The sequence below is a fragment of the Dermacentor variabilis genome, chromosome 4, assembly GCF_050947875.1.
Source record: "Dermacentor variabilis isolate Ectoservices chromosome 4, ASM5094787v1, whole genome shotgun sequence".
Lineage (NCBI taxonomy): Eukaryota > Metazoa > Arthropoda > Arachnida > Ixodida > Ixodidae > Dermacentor > Dermacentor variabilis.
Genome location: NC_134571.1, coordinates 60,288,415 through 60,313,950, shown reverse-complemented (window position 1 = coordinate 60,313,950; position 25,536 = coordinate 60,288,415). Strand labels below are relative to the sequence as shown.

General features: G+C 48.0%; 1 protein-coding gene across 1 annotated transcript; it reads right to left on the bottom strand.

Moving 5' to 3' along the window:
- Positions 1-15,274: 15,274 nt before the first annotated feature.
- Positions 15,275-23,611, bottom strand: LOC142577782 (uncharacterized). The gene is made up of 2 exons (XM_075687234.1): positions 23,503-23,611; positions 15,275-17,759 (listed from the first exon to the last, which is right to left on the bottom strand). The coding sequence occupies exons 1-2, from the start codon at positions 23,539-23,541 to the stop codon at positions 15,768-15,770; spliced, it is 2,031 nt and encodes a 676-aa protein (XP_075543349.1). The 5' UTR covers positions 23,542-23,611; the 3' UTR covers positions 15,275-15,767.
- Positions 23,612-25,536: the final 1,925 nt, after the last annotated feature.

Below are 25,536 nucleotides of genomic sequence, written 5' to 3'. Positions count from 1 at the left end.
GAACTCTTCTGTTGCACGAACATGTATATATATATTGCAGTACTGAGACTTAGTTCGTTAATGTTCGTTCATGTGTTTATTATTCCAATTTGGTGATCGTTGATAACTTTCAGAGGATAACTATCACATAAGAGGAGTAGCCGGCGCCACACATAGGCACCAACCTCTCCTTAAATACATTTAATAAAAAAAATTGGAGCATGCTTAAGCTTCGGCTTTAAGAGTGGAACGCGATAGAATTCAAAGACCCCTGACTGCTTTTCATGCTTCTTCCCGGCCAATGCAGCTTATGTAACCGTAATGTTTGCCGGGAAACGCTGGCGGCGAACGCTATGCATGAAGGCAAGCTTTCTGGTAGAAACACAGCCTCTTGCATGCGTCGATTACGTGTTATTGTTTCGCGCATTTAATATTTCATTCTGAGAAGAGCCATCATAAACTATATGGGCTGTCGGTGTCTTTTTCTTTTTGCTATTACATTTCCTTGTGGGCTGCCGCTCTCAAAATACCGAGGAATAACTTTGTAAAGAATGAAAGACAAGGTGTGAGCACATTTGTTGGCAGAAGAGTGGTTGGGCATGCGTGGCTCGGAATATCGTTCGAAATTCATTTTTCCGAAGCTACGCCCGACTCGGGATGTCGGACGCCGGGCGCCGGACGCGGGACGCTTACTTTCTGCGACGCGGCGCCCTCGACGCTGTCGCGTTGAAGAGGAATTTGGGTGCTCCAGACGGCTGCTGTTATTGCTTTACAATGAAAGCACGCGGCACCACTGCCACTGCCCTCCGAGCGCAAGGTTGAGCTGCCACCATGGTCCACAATAAACGCTGGCCAAGCCATTAAAATGGTTACGAGTAGTTGCCAGACGTCGTGTTGTAATTGTTGGTGGAAGGCTCGTTTTCCACAACTACGGCATCTTTGACGAACGTGTCAACGACAGCGAGTGTTCAACCAGTTCTACTGCATATCTCCAGAAGCGCTCAACTCGTATGCCGCTTGTTGTAGAACAGCAGTGGGTGCGACGGCTGAAGAATATGAGGTAGTTGACGAAGTCGTTCCGATCTGCTCGGGTCTGATGACGAATAGTGTGGTCAAAGCCGTCTAGGACGGGAAGGAGGCGATGATCGACGGAGGCAGCAGTTATGAAGAGCCTGTACTTTAAAAAATAACGTTCAAAAAAGAAAGAAAAGAAAAACAGAAAATTTCAATTTTTATTCTTTATGCATTACTTTCTTTCGATTTACGCTGACACACGGAATTTTTCGTGATTTGAGCAGAACTGATTCCTATAAGTTAGAGTGAAAAAATTCTTTGAATACTACGAGCGAGAAGATTTATCTACATTTCTTTACTATCCTGAACCAATATTTGTGTGCTGCTTCAACATCCACGAAAGTGTATAGGCAGGCAGTTCTGATATGCGCAAGCAAATTAGTCTTAATTTCTGAAATAAACACTTCTGCTCATCGGCCAGTTAATGGCACTCAGGTCACGGCTATATATACCGGTCGAGTTGATCCTTTGATGTGTCGCGTAGTGCCGGCTGTCTTGTCGCTGCACGTAAGATCTACGAGAGTCCTGCATACATGTAGTGTGCTTATCTACGCTAGTATGCTCTCTTACAGCCCATCGGAGCAATTGACTCTTGTACTCCCTAAAAACTGCAGTCAAAAGGAAAGAAAGTTACTCCCGTGAGGGAGTAAACTATGTAACAAATATTATGTATAAGGTGAGAGAAAAGCCCCCAACTTAAAAACATTTATTAAAGCTGCAGAAAAACTAAGAAACAAAACTCATTAGAAAATAGAACAGGTATGTAACTGAAATCGCCACGTTCTTTCTGTTTATTTTATGAAAAAATTTAGGCAGTTAGCGGACGAACCAAGAACGTTGCAGGCAAATGAGGCAACTGTGGCATTCGACGCTCGGCAACTGTACTTTGCGTCGCTCCTGAATTTCGCGGCGAGGCATGCGATGGCCAACCGCGATGCCATTAAGTCGGCTGCGGTTGCACATTCCGTCCAACAAAGCTTGCAGAAGAAAATTAGCGATTGCTTTTGCCTAGTTTATCTACGACTTAATTTAAACGAAGGTTTCCTTTTGCTGAACGTCCTTAGCCTGCTCTATCACGAGAGGTACAATGCGCGATCTCTATAACGAAGTTGCCTGTATAGCGAAGTATTTAGAAGCTCCGAAGCGCTTCGTTATAAAGACGTCTGACTGCGCTTGGGTCTAGGTAATGCAAGAACGCATGTTTGAGAGAGTGGTCGACACAATAAGGGATACCATGTATTTCTTTCTCGCTAATGTAAAAGGAGGATTAAAGAAAGAGGGAAAAAAGACTTGGAGGTTAGCCAGTGCATAGACCAGCTGGCTACTCTGTGCTGGGGTAAGACGATAAAGCGCCAATGTGGAAGCCATCGACCATGGCCAATAGCGACTTTATACCTTCGACTATTGATTTTCGGTGGTTTTTAAATGTGTTAAAGTGGAGTAGGATGCAGTGATCACATCGGAGTTCGTAACTGCATGTACCGTGTGAGGGTTTTGATCTTCTTAACATGTCTGATGCACCGATGATCCTTGCGCCGACATCACAAAATTACGAGAAAGTATACGTGAGGTTGCAGCTCCAGGCTAAGAAGCTTCCGCTGAGTAATTTCTGTATGCAGACCAGGGAGTGAAATTGCAGAAATGCTCATTGACAACGCTATTTGACGGCGACTCAGTAAACGGCGTCAAAGGATACTTCTAAAATTAGAATGAGATCTCCTGTCCCCGATACCATGGCAACATGGGCTATATACTTCAAGCTCGCTGTCAGACGTGTCATGGCTGGCAGTGGTCTTGCCATGGCTTTCAACAGGCTTGAGACGCACAGCACCTAAATTTCTCGAGAACGATGGTGGCCAGAAAAAATTAGTTCTTATCGCCAGAGTTCTGTTCGCTTTTGAATTCACAACGTCATCCCAGATAATAACTCTAATAACCACTTCCATTCACCAGCACAGAGCTAGGCCACAGTGGCCTAGCTCTGTGGAGCTAAATGGGAGCTAAATGGGAGCTAATGGGAGCGAAATGCGAAAACACCCGTACGCGTCAGGTGTACGTTAAAGAACCCCAGGTGGTCGAAATTTCCGCAGTCCTCCACTACGGCGAGCCTCATAATCAGAAAGTGGTTTTGGCACGTAAAACCCCGTAATTTTTTTTAGTATAAAGCTATTTTGTTGTTAGTGAAATTCGATATCATAAACGACTCCCTTCATGTACAGTTTTGACTGGGAAGTCCACATTAATTAATGTCCGCATTATTAATGTCCACATTAACAAGACACGGCCGTGCTTTTTTCCGATTGTGCAGTGCAGGATCATCGATGATGTAGGTCGCCCATCATGTGATTTAGTTTATAGGGCAATTGTGCTCTTAAGGCCAAGTTTATGAACCGAATTGACCACGCACCGTTGAAGAGTAATCTTATGAACGCATTTGAGAAGCTATTTGCGCACTAACAGATGAAAACTACACTTGTATTGCGAAAGTCGTTAGTATGGTTATAGATGCCGTGTGGTCCTCGCTCTAGGATGACCACCATTAAAAAAATGCACTTGAGATAACGTGCGTACTTTGATATTCAGAGGTCACGCCAAAACCGTTAACTTCAGTTCCTTTCATGAATGCCGCCGTGGTTCTACGTATACAGCGGTGATGTGCGTTTGTTTAACATTCTGCCCCGAAAATTTCCGGTGTTGTGTTTGTCCCAGTCAACATATTCAAATTATCACAAGATTATTTTGAGAATTTAGGTTAAGTACAGCCATGTATTATCTGTAGCAGCGGCACTTTAATGTCCCCGACTGAATGGCGTTCTCGACTTGTTTCTGTCAGCCTCCTCATTCGGTTCGCAATCCCGCATACACTGGTCAACAATCCGTTCGGTGGCTGTTACACCTTCGCTGGCGGGTCTGTCTTCCTGACCCGTCGAGTTCTCGCGATCAACCTTAACCGACCTTGATGACGACCAACGTTCGCATCGGACCGAGTCTGCCCTCTTTCTTATTTTAAGTTCATTCAATTCAGGCCACCATCCATGCCCTCAGACTACCTCGGTCCTCAAGAACGCATGGTTTGCTCTCATCGCAGCGAGTACTAGAGAGACTGGATGGCCTAGCTTTGGCAGGGACGAGGTACTTCGAGTTTTTTTTCTTCTTTTTTGTGGATGTCGTACGAAGCGGTAAAAAGACATAAATGAGATAACAGGAAGGAAACACGCAATAGTAACGAACAGGAGGGATGCGAGCAGACCGATAGCGCTGCTTTTCCGCCGGGGAAAGCCTGGAGCGGGCTCGTCTATGCGGCAGGCTGGGCTCCGAGCACGAAACACGATTAGCGCACCCTCGAAACACCGACAAGGCGGCCCCGCCGCGCCGCTGTGCTATACATATAGTGCTGGTGCTTGGACGAACCGTTTCCTCACCGGCGCGTTGGGCCGCAGTCTCTTCTCCCGCGTTCGCTTGTCGGACCCCGCAGACGGATGGAGGTTTAGGAGAAAGGCGGGGGGGGGGGGGGGCTGGGAGCAGGGGGGCGGGGTCTCTCGAAAATTGCGTTGTTATACACAGCGTCCCGCGTGTATCTAACGCGGCTGCAAAAAGCCGCGCTCTTACGAAGTTGTCTCCGGAAAGCAATCTCCGGCCCGTATAACGTCAAGAACGCACCGTTGTACATGTATCCTGTATCTATACGAATATTTTCTCGACGGAGTTGATTTTGGATCAAATAGGCATCGTGCCCTTGCTCTTTTTTAAAGTAAATTTTTTCATAAATGAACTTTGGGGCTTTAAGGATGATTTGTCTGCGGGATATTAGGATACTCCGAGTTATTTGCCTTTTTACAGGCATTATCTATCGAATTTTAAAGAATGCAATATTGTTTGAATATGCACTTATAGAAACCTGTGTTGTGTGGTAGTATCTGTGGCGGCAGCAGGATTTACCACTTACTTCTACACTTGAGATAAATAGTTGCAGCATGCCAATTTCTGTTGACAACACGAAAAATTATGTATATCCTTTCACAGTCCTTGAAGAATGGAAAGCCAGGAAGTAAGGACGCATGCTGCGAAGTAATCAGTCTCTGTCAAAGACTTGTGCTCTAGAAGTATCTAGGTTTGGCGAGTTCCTTCACATAATGAGCTTGGTATGCTGAGAACACTGCTTTGAGCAGTCGAAGTAATTGGGCTTATGATGAGAGTGAGCTATTTATAAATATTGAAGCGCTGGTGGTTGTGTACTGGTTGTCAGTGCAAATCTACTGTATTTCAGACAAGCACCCATATTTTCCCGTTTAACATCCGATTTCAAATTTCAGTAACATGATACAGAACTCCTGGAAGTCATCATTTGTGCCATAGTGATATTCCTTGTCAAAAATGCTACACATAACTAAATCTTGTCGCTGCATGATGTATCAATCCGCTGGCCTTGGACTGCACCAAACCGAGAAATTATAGAAAGAGGGGAGCCGAAAAGAGGAAAGAAACAGAAACTGCAAAACACAAAAGGAGGCAAACTGAGCTATATGGGATATTATGTGGTTTGCTTTCATCGGTTTGCAGATCACGTGCTGGCGTCTTGCCCACACTTGACGAGCCCCATTCTTTCCCAAAACATTCAGTAACGTGCTGTCCCCGAAAGCCCGGAATCCTAAGTCTGCGTATCCAGGTGTTATGATTTCGGCCGAAAAACAAAGTGGTTTGAATGCAGTTTATAGGCGTAGAAGCAGGATTCGGGCCTACTTCTATGATTCCTCGATGTATTTTACCGCAGGGTACACGGGCGAGAAGAATGAGAAGGTAAGGAGGTCGGCCTTGGGGTGTACCAACTTCTGTTCCCATCTACTCGCTGTTTTAGTGTACATCACGGACTGACTCACTTGTATGAAATTCCCGCAACTGCTTGTCAATGTCAGATAATTATGTGGCCCTTGCACGGGTATACCGGGAATCGGGTCACGGCCTTTGTTTTTGCGCGGCCAGAGTGCGAGCTTTGCATTTGGCAGCAGACGAAACGCACAACGGCGCGGTCCTCTCGATTTCTGTCGCGCTAATGACTTCGTTCGCGTCCTGCAGGACACGACATCGAACCGTGATCGATGCCTCTGAAGCTGGGGTCGGAAAGTGTATTAGGACCGCGGGGGTGTGTTCCCCATTTCCCGTCTGCTGCCGGCGCGTGCTACGCCCTCGCGAGCCCAGGGAGCAGGTATACGTGCGTAAGTGCATGCGTAAGTGCGTGCGGCCGCCACTTGCTCGGGCTTCCTGGCGCGGAAACTGAGACTGCCATCGAGACAAAAATCCGTTGCAATCCGAGAAAGGGCTAGCCGATGTGCGGCTGTCCGCAGGCCTGTACGGGCAGGCTGCTTGATGTTGAGCGCTTATTCCTGTTTATGTAGGTAAACCGAGAAAGGACGGCCTCAAAGCGATTCGCTGCATGTGATTCATGGCCTTGCCTCACCTGTGCGCAAAATCTAGTGGCATTGAAGTTTAGGGGGAGAAGAGATATTGTGAGCAATACTGAAATTTATTGTAGATTTTGCCTTTGACCAGAGCTTCAACAGATGTTGTTCTACTTAAACATATAAGTGTAAACGAGATGGTGCACGTGATAAATGTTTATCGGCTAGACATCAGAATATCTGGGCTGTGACAAGCCACAGTCATAAAACGCGTACGGCAGATTGAACTGCATTTGCATTATCGTTTGTTTGCCCCGTCAATGCTCAGGAGGTAAATGTTCTGCTTAATTGAAGAACTGCACCTGTCTTAGATCTGTCCGATCATAATGCTCCCAAAAGAGCTAGGACTCACACAAGGGAGAAGTATCCTGGTTAATTAAGAAAATCTGACTTCGTTATTGGAGATGATGCGTACCGTCAGGTCTAGCGGACGGGTTGGCCAGTGGAAACGAAACGGGCTTGTCGCTGCGTGGTGCTTGAAAGTACGCTCACTGCAACCAATCCTATTTTTCTTTGCCTGTTTGTTTCGTCGCCGCTCCAGTAATGCCTCTAAAGTTGCACAGGTACACTAATTAAATCACTCACTAACTCAGTCACTCATCCGCGATCCGGTTGAAAAGCGACAATTGGCGAAACACAAAACACCTTTTCAGTCTATGTATAAGTTCTAATTTCACGTGCCAGCAGTTGTAGCATTTTAAATGCACTTTGCGTATGATTTCCAATGATATCAGTAACAAGAGAAAATAAAAAAGTCGCAGTTTCGCCTGAAAGGCGCAGCATCGATTGCGATAGCAAATTAGTAGACAGCTATACGAAGTAAGGATAGTAGTTTTATCAGCCGTATAAAGTTGGAAACACTCACTGATTAACTAGATTACCAAGCATTGTGTCAAACCTTCGCTGAAAAACTAGATTACCAAGCAGTGTGTCAGCGCACACAGCTAAACATGAACACATCACACTCTATGATACCGCGGACACTTGCTGTCAAAACTCTGGCGTGAGGAAGCGCGGCAGCAGCAGCGAGCGAAGTGACCTTGTCTATCGCTTGAACGCAAACTGAGCAGCAAGAACATAGCGCGTACAAAGGCGTGAGCTGTCTGTAGATCACTTTGTGAGGGCGCGCGCGACCGCACACTTTACGCAGTTGCTACCGGAGTAGAACGCAGCTCCCCCATCCCTCCCGCTCTGCATCCCGGCTTTCCTCCCTCGCGCGCGCGAGATTGAGCCGCGATCGTCAGTTCTCCTCGCGTGCGGTCGCGAAACACGCAGTTGCTGCCGGAAAACAACGTCGCCCCCTCCCTTCCTCCCATCACCCTACGACCTTTGGCGCCACGAAAGACGGCGCGCTTCCTCTCAGCTTTCCTCTCCTGTGCGCGCCAGACTGAGCCGCGATTGTCGGCCCCATTAGCGCGCCTTCGCTCGCACATGCAGCATACGGCGCGTGGATACGGTGTTGTCGCCCTTGAACTTTATAAGGAACATCACGACGACGGCGACGCCGACGGCAAGAATGCGCCTGGAGTGTTCATACTATTTCTATCGCAATAAAAGAGTAAACCACGCCGTGAGCAACGAAGGGGACGATCAAACTACCGAAGCCTTACTGGGGAGGAAACGGCAGGCGTGTGGGGCTGATGCAGCTGATGGGATGTAGCGTCCGCTCCGGTCGCCCCGCGTGTCACGTGCGGACGATAAAACGCAGCTGTTGTAGCGGGCCTCTCTTGGTTGCGTGTTTGGCGCGCACGAATCCCGCTTCGAGTGTGAGGGAGACGCCGAGCCGGCGGCCGAGTAAATGAAACGGGTCTACGGGGTTACGGGAAAGTCTAGAGACACAACAGATACGCCATGTATTTCTTTCAGTGCTGCATTTGTTAAGCACTTGGGTCATCTATAGGACGCTGCTCTCGTGCGCTACCTTACTTTCGAGAATTTTCAGCCATGTGGTCCACAGTACGAAGAACACGCCCCGATACGAAATACAAAATTATCCCAGACCATGAATGACCCAAAACCAACGCAATGGCAAGCGAACGTGTATATCTGGTTATAAGAATGACGTCATGTTACGACCTGCAATGATTTTTGGCGCGTGCGACTGTATGACTCCGCCGATTCCCGATCTTCCATCTGCCGCACGCAAGAAAGAAATAAAGAAGGGAAGGAAGGTAAACTAGGGGAGTAGAAGAGAACTCTCACTTTTTCTCATTGGAACCGGAAACGGAATTAGTGACTACAGGATTTTCACGCGGTCTTTATCCCCAAGGGCTGGTGGCCGCCCTTCAGCCTCCCTTTTCGCTGTGCCGCTGGTCGCACTTTGTATCGCGAAGAGTGCCTACAACGTCGTCGCGTTACCTATCTTTTTTATATTTGCCGGCACGCTCTCTCCCTCTGACACAGTTTTGTTGTTAGTGCTCAGTTTTTCCGAGGGTGAGCCCGTGTATATGTACGCCGGCGGGGTTCGGGTGTAGGTTGCTTGGTTGCGTGACCCATTACGACGCGGAGGGGGCGGGGAGGGGTTGAGTGAGGGGGGTGCGGGTGGAGTGTTGAGCTTTTCCCACCTGGATCGCGCCGGGGAGACGCGTCCCGGCGGTCGCCATTAGCGGCGGGGGGGAAACTGGCTGAGCGCCATCGAACTGTTATTGACGGTCAACGAGCCGAGCTCCCCTAGAGAGAGCCCGCCTTCGATGAGGCCAAAACGGAAGAGAAGCTTCGTGTTCGTTTTGTTTCGCCCTCTCTTCCGTTCCTTTGCACTTGAGCCACGTGTAAGATGACCTTGCGTACGTATAGATAACTATTAAAGGAACCAACACTCGTTCAATCAGGTGAAAGCAAAGCATGCATGGATGTACGTCAGTTGCATTTCTGGCGGTAACTGTGTAGTCTTTATTTGCTTTCGTCTAGGGTTTTCAAAGGAGGTGAAAGCGGAAGAAAAAAATTGCTAAGTAAATGCCTTACAATGACAATAGAGCGCTCCCTCTCACTGCCCGCGTACGCGCAGCAATGTGCGAAAGTGTGTGTCTGTGTGCGTGCTAGATTTTTTATGCAACGATAGGCAGAATCCATACGTTTGCCTTAATTTATCAAGCTATTCTGAGGTAAGTAGAGTTTAGTGACACGTTGGTCGAGTAGCCAACTAGATTATGCGCTAGATCATCGTGGACGTCGGTGAAGCTTTATAAAGCAGGCTTCAAAATAGGCCTCTTAAACGGCGTGTGGGAGTGGTTAATCAAGGAATAATATGCTCCATTGTATACTCGTATACTCGTGCTGGTACAGTATATATATATATATATATATATATATATATATATATATATATATAATTTTGACCACCTGGGGTTCTTTAACGCACATCCAATGCTCGTTACACGGGCGTTTCATCATTTCGCCCCCATCGAAATGCGGCCGAGATTCGATCCCGCAACCTCTGGCTTAGCAGCTCAGCCCTAAAACCGCTACGCCGCAACGGCAGGTGCGCCTACTATAGAACCACCACTGTTGGTGAGCGGTGTATCTTTGCGCCCGGTTAACACGCTGGAGTTCTTAGAGCTTGGAGATGAAAGGTTGTGGGCTGCGCCTGTTCTTCGGTCAATAAGCGCGATTCACGATGCGTCTACAGATAATCGCCAAGCGTCAATAAGGTATGAGGCCTGCCTGTGCGAGCGATCCGTGACGTGTCGTACAACTTCATTGGATAGTCACCGTGGATACATTACAGTGTGTACTTAAGTACTCTTGGCTTACGGGTTTCGTTGCTTTGCCGGACATTCACAGATATTCGCTTTGTACGACTTTGCAAACGCTAACAGATCTCCTACTCTTTCTAACTCTGACATCGAAAGGGGTTTGATACATACATACATTAGTCCTTCAAACAGATTGTTCTTCAACTCCCTGCTTACGGGAGCCACGCCGTCTCGCGACCAAAAATCTTAAGGGGCAATAATCTCTCCTTCTAGACCCGTCCAAATGGCTCGCGACCGCAGCTTCTTAAAAGCCTCGTCCTCCACCCGTCTTCAACTGTTCTGAGCTTCTTCGAAGTTGCTGAGCCCAGCTTGGAGCCCCCCTTCGCGGCGTCCACTTTGATCAGCTCCATACGGGTCTACCGTGTGTTTCCGAACCGCCTACAAGCTCGAGATGGGCGCAAGGCGAAGCCAGTGCCACCGTGGAGCCATGCGGAAGGCCGTCGGACTCGCGGGGTTCACCGGGAACGGACCCAAGACGACGTGGGCGACAGGCTAATTGGATGCTACAGGAGTCGGCTGTTAATCATTATTAATGCAAATGGCACCGGTCCTCGACGGCTCAACGGATTCTGGGTGCTGTTCTCGAGACCCTCTCCTCCAGCCCGCCCACAGCATGATTCACTACGTCCCTAACCCTCCCCCCCCCTCCCCTCCTTCGCCTGCTCCGCGTCCCCACTGGCATACGCATCTTTCTCGCGCTGCTGGTATTGTACACGTGCGGACCCAGTGCGCAGGCGACCAACAGCCAATATGGTCGCTATTCTTTTGTTCTTCGCTATTCTGGCCCAGCACGTCTCTGACCAAGCAGGGGTACTAACCTTAACTTAAAACAAACATATTGTTGCTCATAATATGTAGGTACACAATATTGCATTGTATTGTCTACATTGTATATGTGGGGTTTTCGGGCCTCGTGTTAAAATATTTAATTGTATTTAATTGAGTCTGTCTAACGTCACACGTCACATTTATACCCAGTGGAACAATATTTTTGCCACTTCAGTATTCTTCCCAGGCGTTGCTACAACAATTTTGTGAGGAATGTGTCTTTTAAGCAGTTTTAAGTACCTTGTGCAAAGCGTTTCTTTGCCTATAAGACTGCCAAGTGACGCACACAATCCGTACAACAGCTTACGCGGACTGGACACGAAAAAAAAAATATAAATGTCTTTCTTGAGAATAAAGCCATATTATCTTATTCAAGCACATTATTGGATATGGTAGACAAGAAACGCATTATGAAGCTTTCCTCATCTCTACACCAAACGAATGTTGAGTAGCAGACAAGGCCGACCGGGGAACTACGGCACAGAAGACGCGTCCTAGACTCCCCCGTGGAATATCTCCAAGAATCACAGAGGCTGATGTACTTTTACCTGCCCCATTTTCTTAAAACACTGTCCCCTTTCCGTTCCTCCCTACATGATATGTACCAAGAAGGGAGGCGGTACCCCTATGTAGTAAGCTCATTTTTTACTGCCACCATCAATGACGAGGTTTTTTTTTTGTCCAACGTGATAGCCAGAGCATTTGGCAGCAACTCTAAACTCGTGAACGGTAGGTAGGCGATACCCCTGAAAAGTGCTGCATAATCGCTATGTTCAGCATAATCTTTGTCTTCTGCACCAAAAATTGGATGAAAACAAAGAAATTTGAGAGATATTTTTCCCCACAACGAACGATGGAACGGAAACCATGATAAGAGTAATGTTAGGGATATGTAGGAAAACAGCTGTGTGGTTTAAAGTGCAAGAGCTGGTAGATGATATCCTAGTTGAGATTAAGAAGACGCAGTCTAGAATTGGGCAGGTAAGGTAGTAAAGTGGAGCTGCGATTTATGTTAAATTACCAGAAGGGGAATCGAGGGAAGGGAAACAGAGCCAAGTACGGCAGAAGGTTATGCGGAGTGATGAGATTAGCGAACTTGTTTGACTGGTTTTACTGACGTAAGACGGGATTAATTGGAGATATCTGGGAGAGGAAATCATCCGACAGTGAACATAAAAACCGCTGTTAATGATCATGATGATGATGATGACGCCACCTGCTTGGTGCTATCGCCGCATCATATATAGGAGTGGGCGCTTTGGGCAGCAGAAACCTAAATAGGCACCAATAAATGACAAAATAATAAATATCTTAGAAGTAATTCATCAAAAACTGCAGCTATTCTTATTACCATGGGACATCACTGATAAGGGAAAAAAGTAGCTCGATGGGATAACCGAAAGGGTGGCAGAAGGGTTTCGTTAGTATCCCACTATGTTGCAAGGGTATGTTGCAACAGGACGACACCCGAATGTTGTCCTGTTGTGACTACTTCGTGCTCTACAACCTTGGAAAAAGTGAAGCCCAAGAGTCTCACTGCACGCAGTTCATCTTCGTGCACAGAAAGAGCACGGAAGATTATAATGGAAGGACATTAGCAGCTAGAATGCAGCGTAAAGTATCTCAAAGAACGCGACAGTTAGCAGTCGGTCACTCGCAAAAAAAAAAAAAAAAACTATGTAAGAAAACAGTCGAAACTGCACAGTATTAGTGCACGGAAACACAAATACCATATACGTGTGAGTACTGCAGGCTTGTGAAATGAGGCACGTTACATTCATAAGAATTGTAAGCCGGAGTCGCTCAGTGGTAGTTCCTTAGTCTTCGGAGATCTTATTTGTTGTCTGCCATTTTTCCGTGCTTAAGAAGTGAGGAAAACCTCGTTACCAATCCCATTCAGATGCACCTAAGCCCATTTCTCGCATAAAACAACAAAGACTGCCTGAGAGAAAGGGTGCTAAACCTTCGCAAATTAGGCGAGAGGAAGCTGGAATTCTTCCTTGGTACACAATAAAGCTGCAGCTTGAAGGACGTCCTTACTGGTAAATGCCATCTAGAAACGGTGCAGTTGTTATTACAGCAGAGAGAGAGAGAGAGAAAAAAAAACACGAATGAATCAGTTCGACATTCATGCCTGTACCGGTTTATTTTGGGGCTACGAGATTCGCTGGCATTCCACACTGGTCCGTTATTCACTAAATAATCAATCCGAAACATTGCACATCTGAAACCTGCACATTTTTTTTTCAGATATGGTAGCGGCGCGCAACCACCCCATCGTAGCTGCAGTGGAAACATTAAACAAAAACAGAAAGGGGGGGGGGGGCTGCTACGTGGTTGGAATCGGTGTTTTCACGATGACGAGTAATGTTCTTAGCCAGCCCGTGGCAAGAAGATGACTGCTATTGCGAATGAGGCGCGTTTTAGCGGCATTAGTTGTTTCCTGGAGAAATCTGCGAGAAAAGGAACGCGGAGACTCGATAGCGGGGCCCCGCCCCTGCGATGGCCCGCGCTCGGCTTTCATTCCCACTCGCCGCGAGTTTCGTTTTCCGTGCGGGACGGGCGACCCGTGCAGCGGCCGCACCACAGCCCGCGGGCACGTCGGGGGCGCGCTCTCTTGATTAGGCGTGATTAATTATGCAGCCAGGCCGACGCGCGACTGCGAATCGCACGGCGCGAGATTGGTTCAATAAGGTTTCTCGCCCTCGTCGTCGGGAACGTGAGGAGCAAGTCGTTTCGAAGCAATTTGCATCTTGACACCTCGAGTGGCTCTCTGATTAGGAGCAGCCCCGATCGGCCGGTCGTGGCCTCATGTGCGGCCGCTCCCCCGCAAATGAGAAGCTCGCCACCCCCCCCCCCCCCCTCCCCACGGCGGTTTCTCTCTAAATCGTTGCTTGGGCCGTTTTATCTCGACAGTGTCAATTTCACGAAACCCAAGAGGAAGCAGATGAAGGCATCGGTGACACGCCCTCCAGATTCGAATCGCACTTGGCGCTGCTGCTGCTGCTGCTGCTGCTGCGGAGAGGCTGTTGAATGAAATTGCCTTATTGGTGGTTCGTTTCCTGGCGCGCGAAACGTGGAAGCTATAGACGTGGTCGAGCAGTGCGTCGCATTCCGTACAGAAGTCCTACTTCGGAAATTCGAGGAAAAAAGAAAATAAAGAACATCCTACCTGCAGAGGAAACAATTTGTAAGATGCGGGCTGACTGTGAACGCTATTTCAAACGGGCTAAAGAAAGAAGAAGACCGCGATATTGAAAAAGAAGGACGGAAACAAACTTTATTTTTCAAAAAGACAATTAGGCGAGCATGGTTGAACCGTTTAGTCCATGGCTCCACTGGCGCGAGCGGCTCGCTGGGCTTGGTCGAGGGCTTGGAACGAGGGAAAGGAGGGTTCTCCTTTCCCTCGTTCGCAAGGCATGCCTCCCACTGCCTATTTATCATGAGTGGGTGTGCATTTACGTATGGGCTGGTAACGTGTGAAGGCCCTTCCAGGCTCTCCCATGTGATATGTTGTAGTGTGGGTTTGTTAGAACACCATGGACAGAAGTCCAGAAATCTAGTTGGGTTTATTTCACTGAGTTGATGCAGGTTAGGGAAGCTGTTTGAATGCGTCGCCAGTCCCTACTCAGCTGTCTGTTAAGGGCGTTCCTGTTAAGGGGAATAATACCTACAGCTCCACGCGCCTGCAGTGTTAAACATGTCCGTTGACTTCAAAGAAAGATTGTAATCTCTGCTGCGTTTTTGCTCCTGCATAGGGAAACAAAATAACTAAATAGCAGTATGAAAGGCCGGTACAGCTGCCATGTGGACTGGTAATAGCTGTTTCATCAGGTTTCAGTGAACGAAGGCACGCCCAGGCATCCCAAGTAATTCAATTGTTATACTGTTATCTTTTTTAAATCATCGGAAAAGTTGGTTATTTTAGAGATCCTTGACGAGCATCTAGAAAAAAACATCTCATGGCCGCTGACTTGCACCAGTGACCGACATGCTGTGTGGATGCCTGCCCGGACTTTCTATCAAACATTGTTCAAGAAAAACGAACAGGGGGTATAATATTTCGCTTTCAGAAGAGGCAAACAGAGCCAACATTAAACACCGGCAAGCGTACATTGGTGGATTGACGCAAAACACTGTACAGAACACTGTATTCTATAATTTTCTTTGTTCACGACACTAGGGGGAGTATTCTGTAAGTGTCCACCTAGTGGACATGTCCATTTGGTCTACTGGACTAGTGCTGATTGGCTGGAGGAGCCTGTTTCCTCCTCACGGGTGCCTCAGATTAGCCAATCAGAACTTCAGCAGCAGAAGAAATGGTCATGTCCACTAGGTGGGCACTTACAGAATACAAAAAGAAAGAACAAAAAACATGTATGACAGCCGAAAAGCTGGACGTCTACATTGAACCCTGATACACCATAAAGTGGATTCAAGTATAGACTGTCACATGCGGTTCAGACTATGCCGATTTGTCACGGTACCACGCTTTATCAATGGCGTTCAAAATGTTCCTTTTAGTGTTCGTTCAAGAATATAAAACGTCCATGGCCCTTTTGTTTATTGTCGTCCATTTAGCGCAATATATATTCAGGACAGCAATCCAAGGCATCTGTTCAAAGCATTAGTTGGCCATGACACGCGTTTCCCAAATGATAATAATGTTTGTAACATGTCAAAATAGTTCACAGCGGCGAGCTGGGTTGAGGCCGGTGCCTCTAGCGCACTCAAAGGCGTCGGAGAAAGCCTTGACGTGGCGCAGCGCAGGAGAACATGGATCCACGTTGTCACCTGCCGAATGAGCACCCAGGCAGCGCGCGAAACACCAGGTAGCGAAGAACAATTGCGTCGGGGAAAAGGCAGGCAGATCACGCAGCGTTCGCTCGCCCTCCTTGTCGGCTGTAGAAAATGCCTCAACCAGAGAGGACAGCGCAAACAGCTCTTCGACGAGGCCCATAGCGGCGTGCAAAGGCGGCAGAGCTGCGTCATGCCGAAGGCAGTCGCGCAAGGCGATCAGAAACCGGCGGGGATCCTCGGACGCATCGGCGTCGAGACCTACGAGTGTGGCGAGAAATATACGTGCCGACGCTTGTGCCACGTAGCTGCCCAGGGCGCCGTACTTTATGGAGGTCGTAGCTGTCGCGTCGTACATCGGGAAAGCGATCGCCGTGGGCAAAAGCACAAAGTCATGGAGGTCGGGAATGGTCTCGAAGAGGTGTGCGTGTATAAGTGTCTCGAACAAGAGTGAACGCCTCGGAGGTTTCTCGGTTTGTTGCAAGGCACGTGTGGCCGAGCGCCAGTTGACCGCAAACACGCTTCCGAAGTCCGGCAGTCCCGGCAGCGGTGCATGAGCGAGTTCGCTGTCTGCCTGCCCGTAGTCCAGCATGGCGAAAACGTGGTTGACGAAGCTCCAACCAGCTAAGGCGGACACTCCAGCAGCGAACTTAGAGTTCGCGCTCAGGAGGTGCGCAAATGTCTCTCGCACCGCCAGCACTAAGGTCCTCACATCTTGACGCACGCGACCAGAGAACACGATAGTGTTGTAGGAGGCGAACACGATGTCACCCAGAGCCGCGTACAGCGTGATTGTGCAGAAACTGTTCCTGTGAAACTTCCTTTCGTTCTCATTGTGGCTGTTGCTATTCAGCAAATTCGCGTGCGCAAAGTAGGCTGCGAACCGCACCGCGTACCAGGACACAAGCAGATGCATCTTTATTTCGCCGTGTTCTCGCCATAGACGAGCGAATTCCCTGACGAAGAGAGGGTGCGCGCTTCGGAATGAGACAACGGTGCCAGTTAGCGTGTGACGGGCGACGGTGGCGTTCCACTCTCTGGGGCTTCGGTACAGTTCCCCTCCTCTCAGTGACACTTTCCGGCGAAGAGTTGATGCATTGACGAGGTGAGTCACCATCGCTGCCTCGACATACGCGATGTCGGCGAACGTGACTAAACTGGGGCGCATCGTATTATCATTCGGCAGAAAGGCGTCTCGAAGTATATTAAACAGCCGGTGCTGTTCTGGTGTTGACAAATCATGGCTGTTTATCAAGAGGAAGCTGAGCGAGGGTTTGAGACAGATGATGGCACTTTGCCGGCCTGGTCTCTCGACCTCGATGTCGATCACGCTGGACCAGCCGAGGTTGAGCGCAAGGTACGCGAGTGTGCCAAGAACGCTGGGATTGGTCGCCCCCGTGGGCCACACGACGCCAGCGTCGACGAGCCACGACTTCACGAGATGAGTGTCGTCACGTTTAGATGCGGGAAGCTGGGTGCAGCTGCGGTAGAACGCAGTGAACTGCTGCAGCGCGCTCTGGCCAACTGGCGGAATCTCCACTGAATCAGTGAGGCGGGTCATGTGGACTAGCGTGGCGCGGTAGTGGTCTTCGCGAACCGAGTAATGGTTCTGCCGACGCCAGCCGTCGCAGACGAAGGAGCCGAAGCTGTTGCACGGATTGACAGAACCATTGATTGAGGTCTTTAGAAGGCGAGCGAACTCGACGCAGGCCGCCGTGTTGCAGTACATGACGTCCGTACCAAACAGGTAGCGTGCCAGCAGCACGAGTAGGGTCACACTCGCCACGAAGGACAACAAGAACAGACCAAGGACAATGGAACCAGGCCTTGCAGGTGGATCTGCTCCACGTGGACTTGGCAGCAGCCTGCAGAGCTGAACAAGGGTAGGGCAATGAAATGAAGCATTAATGCATGTGCATTCAGCCGAAGTATGCATAAAATGTAACGTAATGGAATAACATGCAATTTCGGAATTCATTTAACGCTTCGGAATGTTATCCATTTAAGGTTCATACAGCCTGCGCTTGTAAGAAGTAATATGTTTGGAAATTTGGGGTAACCGCGAAAAAGTTCGGCAGGGACACTTACGACTGCTTACGTGTGGGAATGCGGAAGCATTGTAGTCGCTTTGGGGAATTGTTTTCGCTTATGTATTCATCCGTATGCCGTCGTGCACGTTGTAAACTTGCACGGCATTCCTTTTTGTGTTTCCATGCTTCGTTTTCTGCGGCGTGCTTCCGTGGGCGACCACGTTCCACAGACGCAGCTGAGGTGGACGCTTCGGAGTGCATCGCAGTGGACACAGCACCGATAAAATCCGAAGAGAAAGTGGCCCGCGGGAGGCAGCGACGTGACGTGTGCAATGACGCATGCGCTTGGCACAACTCATTTTATAAACTCACGATTTGACGTCGAGAGTGAACAAGATATCGTCATTACAGACGATATCTCCTTAACAGATAGCTTTAGGTTAGGGGACGCAAGCGTACGCAAGAACTAGGGGCCACGGTACTGCTCACGCGCAGATCCCTACGTCTTGGTCTGAGCATGCGCAGTACCGTGGCCCCTAGTCCTTGCGTGCGCAAGCCGGTTGCGCCCCCTAATCTAAAACTCTCGACTAACTTACAGGCAGAAATTTGAGAATGCTCACAATTATACCCATGGCAAACAACTACTGGAATGACAAATTTCAACTCCCCTAAATAACTATTGTAGTATTGTATTATTCAATAGGTAGGTCAACAACCTTGGTTTCTTTTAGAAAACACGCAAAACTTTCATTTTTTTGTAAAACAATAACGCTTTTGAAAATGCTCTGCTCATTATTTTATCTTACCTGTAACTGCGTAATGTATGTATACTACATTTCGTTGTGTATTACGTGTAAGTGTATATGTGTATTACGTATTACGTATTACATATTACGTATACGTATATAACTCCATTGTATGGTGCTGAACTTGAATGGTAAATTATGTCCTGTGCAGATTGCATTTAGTTATAAAAGAGAATGCCTTTCTTCGTGAGTTACCAACGCCCCTTCTCCATAATCTTTTCACTCGTCGTGGTGGCTTAGCCGCAATCGCGCTCAGCTGCTAAGCGCGAGGTCACGGGAACAAATCCCGGCAGCGGCGGCCACATTTCGATGGAGACGAAATGCAAAAACGCTCGTGTACCGTTTATTGGGTGCATGTTGAAGAGTCCCAGGTGGTCCAAATTATTCCGAAGCCCTCAACTACGGCGTGCTTCATTATCAAATCGCGGTTTTGGGACGTAAAACCCGAGAATTTCATTTTTTATTAGCACAATTTTTTTTTTCAGATCGCGTATATACTGTTACGGTGCATTTGGACGTGACCATGCGTACAAGAAGGAGACGAACAAGACGCGGTAGACTGTTTACTGGAGCTGTGACCTTTGTACAAGCCTGTGCGTTGACCACTAACTTTCTCCTGTGTAAATAGCTATATATACGTATGTGCGTCGGGCTTCCTCTTCATAATCTTTGGTGGAGTTGCGGGCTAACGACTCAGCACGGAGCTTTGCAGTGGCCGCCGCTTCGGTTCTTCAACGATGTCGCAGGAGGCGGTGCCTGGTTCGGCAACGCCTGCATCGACTGCGTCGACTATCGTATTCACGCATCCGCGTGAAGCCTTCTGCAGCACCGATGGCGCCGACGTCGATGACTGGCTGGAGATCTGTGAGTGGGTGAGCAGCCACAACAAATGGGACCTCACAGTGATACTGGCGAACACAATTTTTTACTTGGCAGGAACAGCGCGAGTGTGCTTTCAAAATCACGAAGCAGAACTCTGTGACTGGTAGACCTGCAAGCAGAAGCTGCGAGTTCTCTTCAGAAAAATGTTGGGTCGGAAGGTCATCGCCCAGAAAGAGTTGGCATCACGTGTTCAAAGGTCCACCGTGGGTTACGTCACCTATATACAAGACATGCTGGCGCTGTGCCGCAAGGCCGACGCTGAAATGCCCGAGTCTGATGAAGTCGGGCATGTCTTAAAAGGTATCGCCGATAACTCCTTGAATTTACTTATTTGTAAGACCTGCACTTCGGTTAATGAGGTTATCACGGAGTACAAGCGTTTAGAACAAGTGAGAAGCCGTCACGTCTACCAGTTATTTGCACGGCTTACCAATACGGCTGCAACATCGCCTTGTGAAGACCGACAGGACTCTCCTGCGCGGCAGCAGCAGCAGCCTTCAGAGCAGCTGACGAAGATTGTACGTCGTGAACTGGAAGCTGTGTGTCCCGCGGCTCCGTACCAACCTGCCAACGATAGATGCGCTCCTGTGATTCGCCTTGTTCAGGCTATTGTGCGCCAAGAACTCGCCAATGTCGCCAGTGTCGCCGAACGTCCTTCGCTCGTGCATACCCAAAATCAATGGGTCCCTCGAAGTTCTCGCAACATGGCAGAGTGGCGAACACCGCATTACCAACCTATTTGCTTCATTTGTCACCGCGTTGGTCATGTCGCCCGATACTGTTGCAACCGCTGGCCTTCGATGCCGCTCTCGAGCAGCTCTCGTCCAGACGGCAGCTTTCGCCATTTTCAGCCACAAGCCGAGCCGAACATGCACGTCACGGACGGTACGATCACATGGCGCCGTCGTTCAACGTCGCCGAGCAGTCACCAGTCCCGTTCGCCGCAAAGTCGTCGCCCGTCGTTCAGGTCACCCCAGTCCCGTCGCCTGCCGCCGTCTTTCCGACCTGGGCGCGTACACCTCCGGAAAACTAAGAAATGCAGCTCCCAGAGGTGAAGCTGCATTGTCGACGTCTCCGCCAAAGCCTCTCACCCTGCCGACCAGAAGCAATATAGTCGGTGTAGAAGCTGACGGTGTACATGTCCCAGCGCTTGTTGACACTGGAGCCCGTATCTTGCCAATGAGCAACTATCTTCGTTGCTGCCTGAAGAAAGTCCTTACACCTGCCGCATCCCGTGTTATCAGGGTCGCCGAGGGAGCAGCACCCATTATCTTTGGCATGTGTACTTGCCCGAGTAACTCAGTTGCTGGTTTCAACACTTCCGTTTTATTTGCTGTTCTTGAGCGGTGTTCCACTGATCTTCGGCCTGGACTTTTTATCGGACCATACAGCACTGGCTGACGGCAGTGCTGGCTGGCCTCCTCCAACTCTAGCTGCCTAATCACTGCTGTCCTCCAAAATCAACTGAGCCTCGTTTATGTTCTGCAGACTTCGCACAGCTGCCGACTCAAGCTGCCGTGTATGTACCTTTGACGTGCTTCCCATCTGTTTCTGACAGTGACTATGTGCTCACTCCTAATGTAAATATTCTCCTGCTACGCACAGTTACCGTTCCTCATACCATTGCGACTATTGCCGACAACCGCCTATTCCTTTCCATTTTAAACTTTGGTTCATGTACGCAAGTTATCCCGGAAGGCATGTCGCTCAGCAACGCTTCTCCAATCGATGATACCGCCATGTCTGTATTGGATGTTTCGTACTTGTCTGCAGAATGATACGAAGAGGAAGCCCAATGCACAAACGTATGTATAACTATTTACATAGGAAAAAGTTAAGAGTAAAGGCGCAGGCTGGGGCACAAAGTTCACGGCTACAGTAGACAGTCTACCACTTCCTCTTCTTCCTCTCGCACGGATGATCCTGTCCAAATGCACGGTAAGAATATCTAGCCTCTTTCGTGAGCCAATCCCGAAGATAGTGCCGTCTAAAAATGTGCGCGGTTCCAGAAGATAGATCTGATACATGTGGTTCCGGGGCTTCCGGTGAAATCGCTACCGGTGTTGACCACGTGTGGTACCGGTGCTCCTGGTGGTATCGGTACCATTGGTACCACCCAGACTTATACCTAACGGTTTATATGCGATATATTTCTTGTATTCAATTACGATTTTATGAATTTTTTTTATTTGATCGAGTAGTTCTTTTACCTTGGTAACGCTCACTGTAATTCAATTACTTTTCTTCAGTAACCTATTTCATGGAAGCTAGTTACTTTATTGACGAAACAAGCTGCAACAGGCGACGAAGTTCTGAGCACTTGAATTTGGTATGAACTACAGTAGAATACCCGCGGCCATATCACACAGCAGCTTCGCAGATTTCACATGTTCGGACGCGCAACAAATGCTGCTATATATATGACTCGATAGCGAACTTCGGGAATGACCTACGCACGATTTCATTTTCCTTTCTTTCTCTGACACTTCCGGAAGTGCGTTCTCCGAGCCCCAGCTACAATGAAGCCCTGCGCTTCATATACGATCCAAACGTGAACACCGCGATATTTAGTAACTACACTGTTGATCTCAAGGTAAGATACGACACCGCCATTCCTTCTAGCGCGCACACCTAGCGAATTTTCAATGTCGCTGCTGATGTCTTCACGAGAAAACAATGGAAGGCGACCGACATAAATTTTTAAAAGCAGTTGCTAGTGTAGATACGCAACGTACGATTGGCTGCACAATACGCATTGAAAGAGCCAGGTCAGCTCGTTCGATTTACTGTATTTGTGCAGCGTTAATAAAAATTGTGAGGAAAGTAACGCAGAAGAAATCGATTACTATTTCGTAAATCCTCGTGTACATTCTTGTGGCAGTAATTGGTTACTGTAATGAATGCAATTTTGGATAAGGTAACTGTATAATTGCAATAAGTTATTATTAATTTTTTTTGCAACGTGTACAGGTCTGGTAACACCACGCAGTATCTGAATCCACGAACTACAGTACTGTAGTTCGTGGTACCGGCGGTAAGGGGAGCGTTCTTTCAGTTATCCCTCGTTACGGCTAGCATTTCTAGACGCTGTCATTTGAGACGCTGCGCCTTTGGTCGAAAGCGCAGACGCTGTGGTTCGAGGTGCTGCAGGCTTCTGAGAATAAATCACATGGTTGATACACCCCATTCTCACCTACAACTTGCTCGGGAAGAGTGCCATTCTTCCTCTACTTCAACTGGAGGTTGATTCGCCTTCCAGACTTTCATTTTCTTTTTTTGCTGATCACGTTTGCTTCTTAGATTCATTTATGTTGGCCACAAATTGGAACTGTAGTTTCTTTACATGCGTGGTGGCTCCGAGGGTCCAGTCAAGCGACCGATAATGTTGCCTTTTGTGATGGCGCCACCTCATGTTGGCCTGTGTCGTGTAAATAAATAAATAAATAAATAAATAAATAAATAAATAAATAAATAAATAAATAAATAAATAAATAAATCCAGGCAGAACCAGCATAGAGTTGATGTTGTGGCATGCATACTTAGTGATGACGATGAGCCACAATAAAGAGGAGTAATATTTTTACTGAGCAGATCTAGAAGGCCCTAGCTGACAGGTCATTCCTCGGCGTACAAATCTCCCGCCGGTCGCTCGTGACCTGGGATACGCGCCCGCTTCGCTTCCTAGGCAATGGCCTGTCCCTAGCCAGCCACCGTTCTCCCCATCTTCCTGGACGTCGGTGCTGCTACAATGTCTTTGTAAGCGATAGCTCTCGCATTACGACAAGGCACGCTCTGCTCTTAAAGAGGCTTACATGAACGTACAGATAGGAGGCGCAAGACGAGTGGCACCCACCAACAATGAGAATGAAAAATATCTGCTGGCTTCCAGGCTGCTTACCGATGTTCCGGAGTAGTAACTTGCGAGGCGTGATTTCATGAAGGTGCCTGCGAGGCTTCTGAGACGTCGGGATGCTGGTAGAGACGAATGCTGCGCAGACAAGGGCGTGTTGCCAAGAGCAAGGACTTTCGTCTTCTTCTTCTTCTTGTCCTCTGAACGTGTGGCTCATGCCCACAATGAGGAATTGACCAAGGCTCAGGTTGATAAGGCCTAATGATTATGGAAACTGTATATTTGACTAGCTAGTTTGGGAGACATGATAAATTCAATGTGACAGATACGAGAAATGACCCAGCCGGAATTGAAATCTACTAAATACCATAATAAAGGAAGCAGATTTTACTGGGCAATCGCTTGGAATCAGTACTAAAATTCCCGACCGGCAGCGCAATTAAACATCCTTCTGGGAGAAACACCCGATAACCCAAGCTCCAAACGAAAGGCTAATGAGAATCATCAAATCGAAGCCAATTTTCGCATATTGATCATTATTTTTCTCACTATAGTAAAAGTGGCGGCCCGTCAAAAAGAAGATATTTACTGCTTCCTCCTCGTTACAGAAAATGCAAATAGCGGGAATGCCTCAAACTAAAACTGTATAGTTACACGTTCAGAGGTATGATTCACTACACCAGGGATACAGGAGGTGTCAATACTGAGGGCAAGCAGTTAACGTGGGGCTAGACAACGCTTGCTCAAGAGTACACGTGCGAAATCTAACCGCAATGAAATAAACAGATAATAGTACTAAAGAAAGAACACGGCTGTTAAGAATACGGTGTTGGCCAGTGAGTCCGAAATTTCATTCAGAAACACACCATATTGAGAAATCCAGGGAAAACACGGGGAATGCGGGAGATGGAAATTCAAAACGATGAGCAAAACGAGAACAAGGTGAAAGCAGGAGCCAACGTTTCGACAAGTGGACTTGTCTCCTTCAAGGCGACGTATGCTTTCCTCGCCCCAGTATATATAGGTGGGGTTCTTCTAAAGGAGAGAGGGTGCAAGGCGAGAGGGTGCGGCAACGAAGGAAGATCACCGTATTGAGAAGGCACCCAAATGAATCGAAAACATTGCAAATGAGCAGGAATTACAGAATGGGCAAATCGTAATACAGGAAAGTTGCTGGACGCTGAAAGAGATGAACATACAGACAGAGAATTTGTGACAATACCAGGTGTTGTATTTGAAGCGCTTAATTTACGCAAGGAGAGAATTACTGCTACAGGAACTATATATGTTAGAAAAATACACAAAATGGGGCAGCTATCAGAAAGGAAAATAAAATGCAATTTCTCGACAAGAAGTGTTCTATTCCTTATTTTCCTTCACACTCTGATGCGTCAGTTGCAAGCAGTGTGTCCGAACTGATCGAAAACAAAAAGGAAAAACGAAAAAAAAGGTATTTCTGATCAGAACGAAAACGTAACCGAAACGTAATTTGTTATTTTGTTTCGGAGTGAAGCCCAAATATCTTTTATTGGTTTTTGGTTCTAGGAGAAAGTCGTGAATGCGAAACAACCGATGTCAGTCAACGTCAGCATTAACTCGTATCCCGAGTAGGGATAGCGCGAGGGATAGCCATTCGGGCGCTGCACTAATCTAAGCATATATCGCGTGGTGCACTAGCATATAGTTATCGCAGCAAAACCCGGGGCTGGCGCGCAGAAGAGCTCATCGCTTCGTTTTATACGGGTACAACTCTTTGTTACCGAAGTTTTATTGTTCGTTACGTTCGTTTAAGTTGGTTTTATAGGAACGTCGGTCTCGCATTTCGGCGAGTATACTCGACGACGTGCTGGTGCTGATATCATGCGTGCTGCCTTGACTTACAGGGACAGACAACCAATTTTCATGGCACCCAATTTTTTTTTAGTGCAACGGAAAGCTTACCGGTCAGAGCGTCTAATCATGAAGTACTAACGCGGAAAACGCCGTGGAAAATTATTTTATCTGAATTTTTCGATCTGCAGTGAGGATGAAGTCGTTCACTGGAAGCATGCTGAAAACTGTGATAGGTGAGCGCGATAGCGA

What these genes read in the sequence shown, in the direction of transcription:
- LOC142577782 (XM_075687234.1), bottom strand. Translation starts at nt 23,541, where the DNA reads ATGAAATCACGCCTCGCAAGTTACTACTCCGGAACATCG. An exon ending in GTTACTACTCCGGAACATCG is followed by an intron (nt 17,760 to 23,502) that starts GTAAGCAGCCTG and finishes ACCCTTGTTCAG; the next exon opens with CTCTGCAGGCTGCTGCCAAG.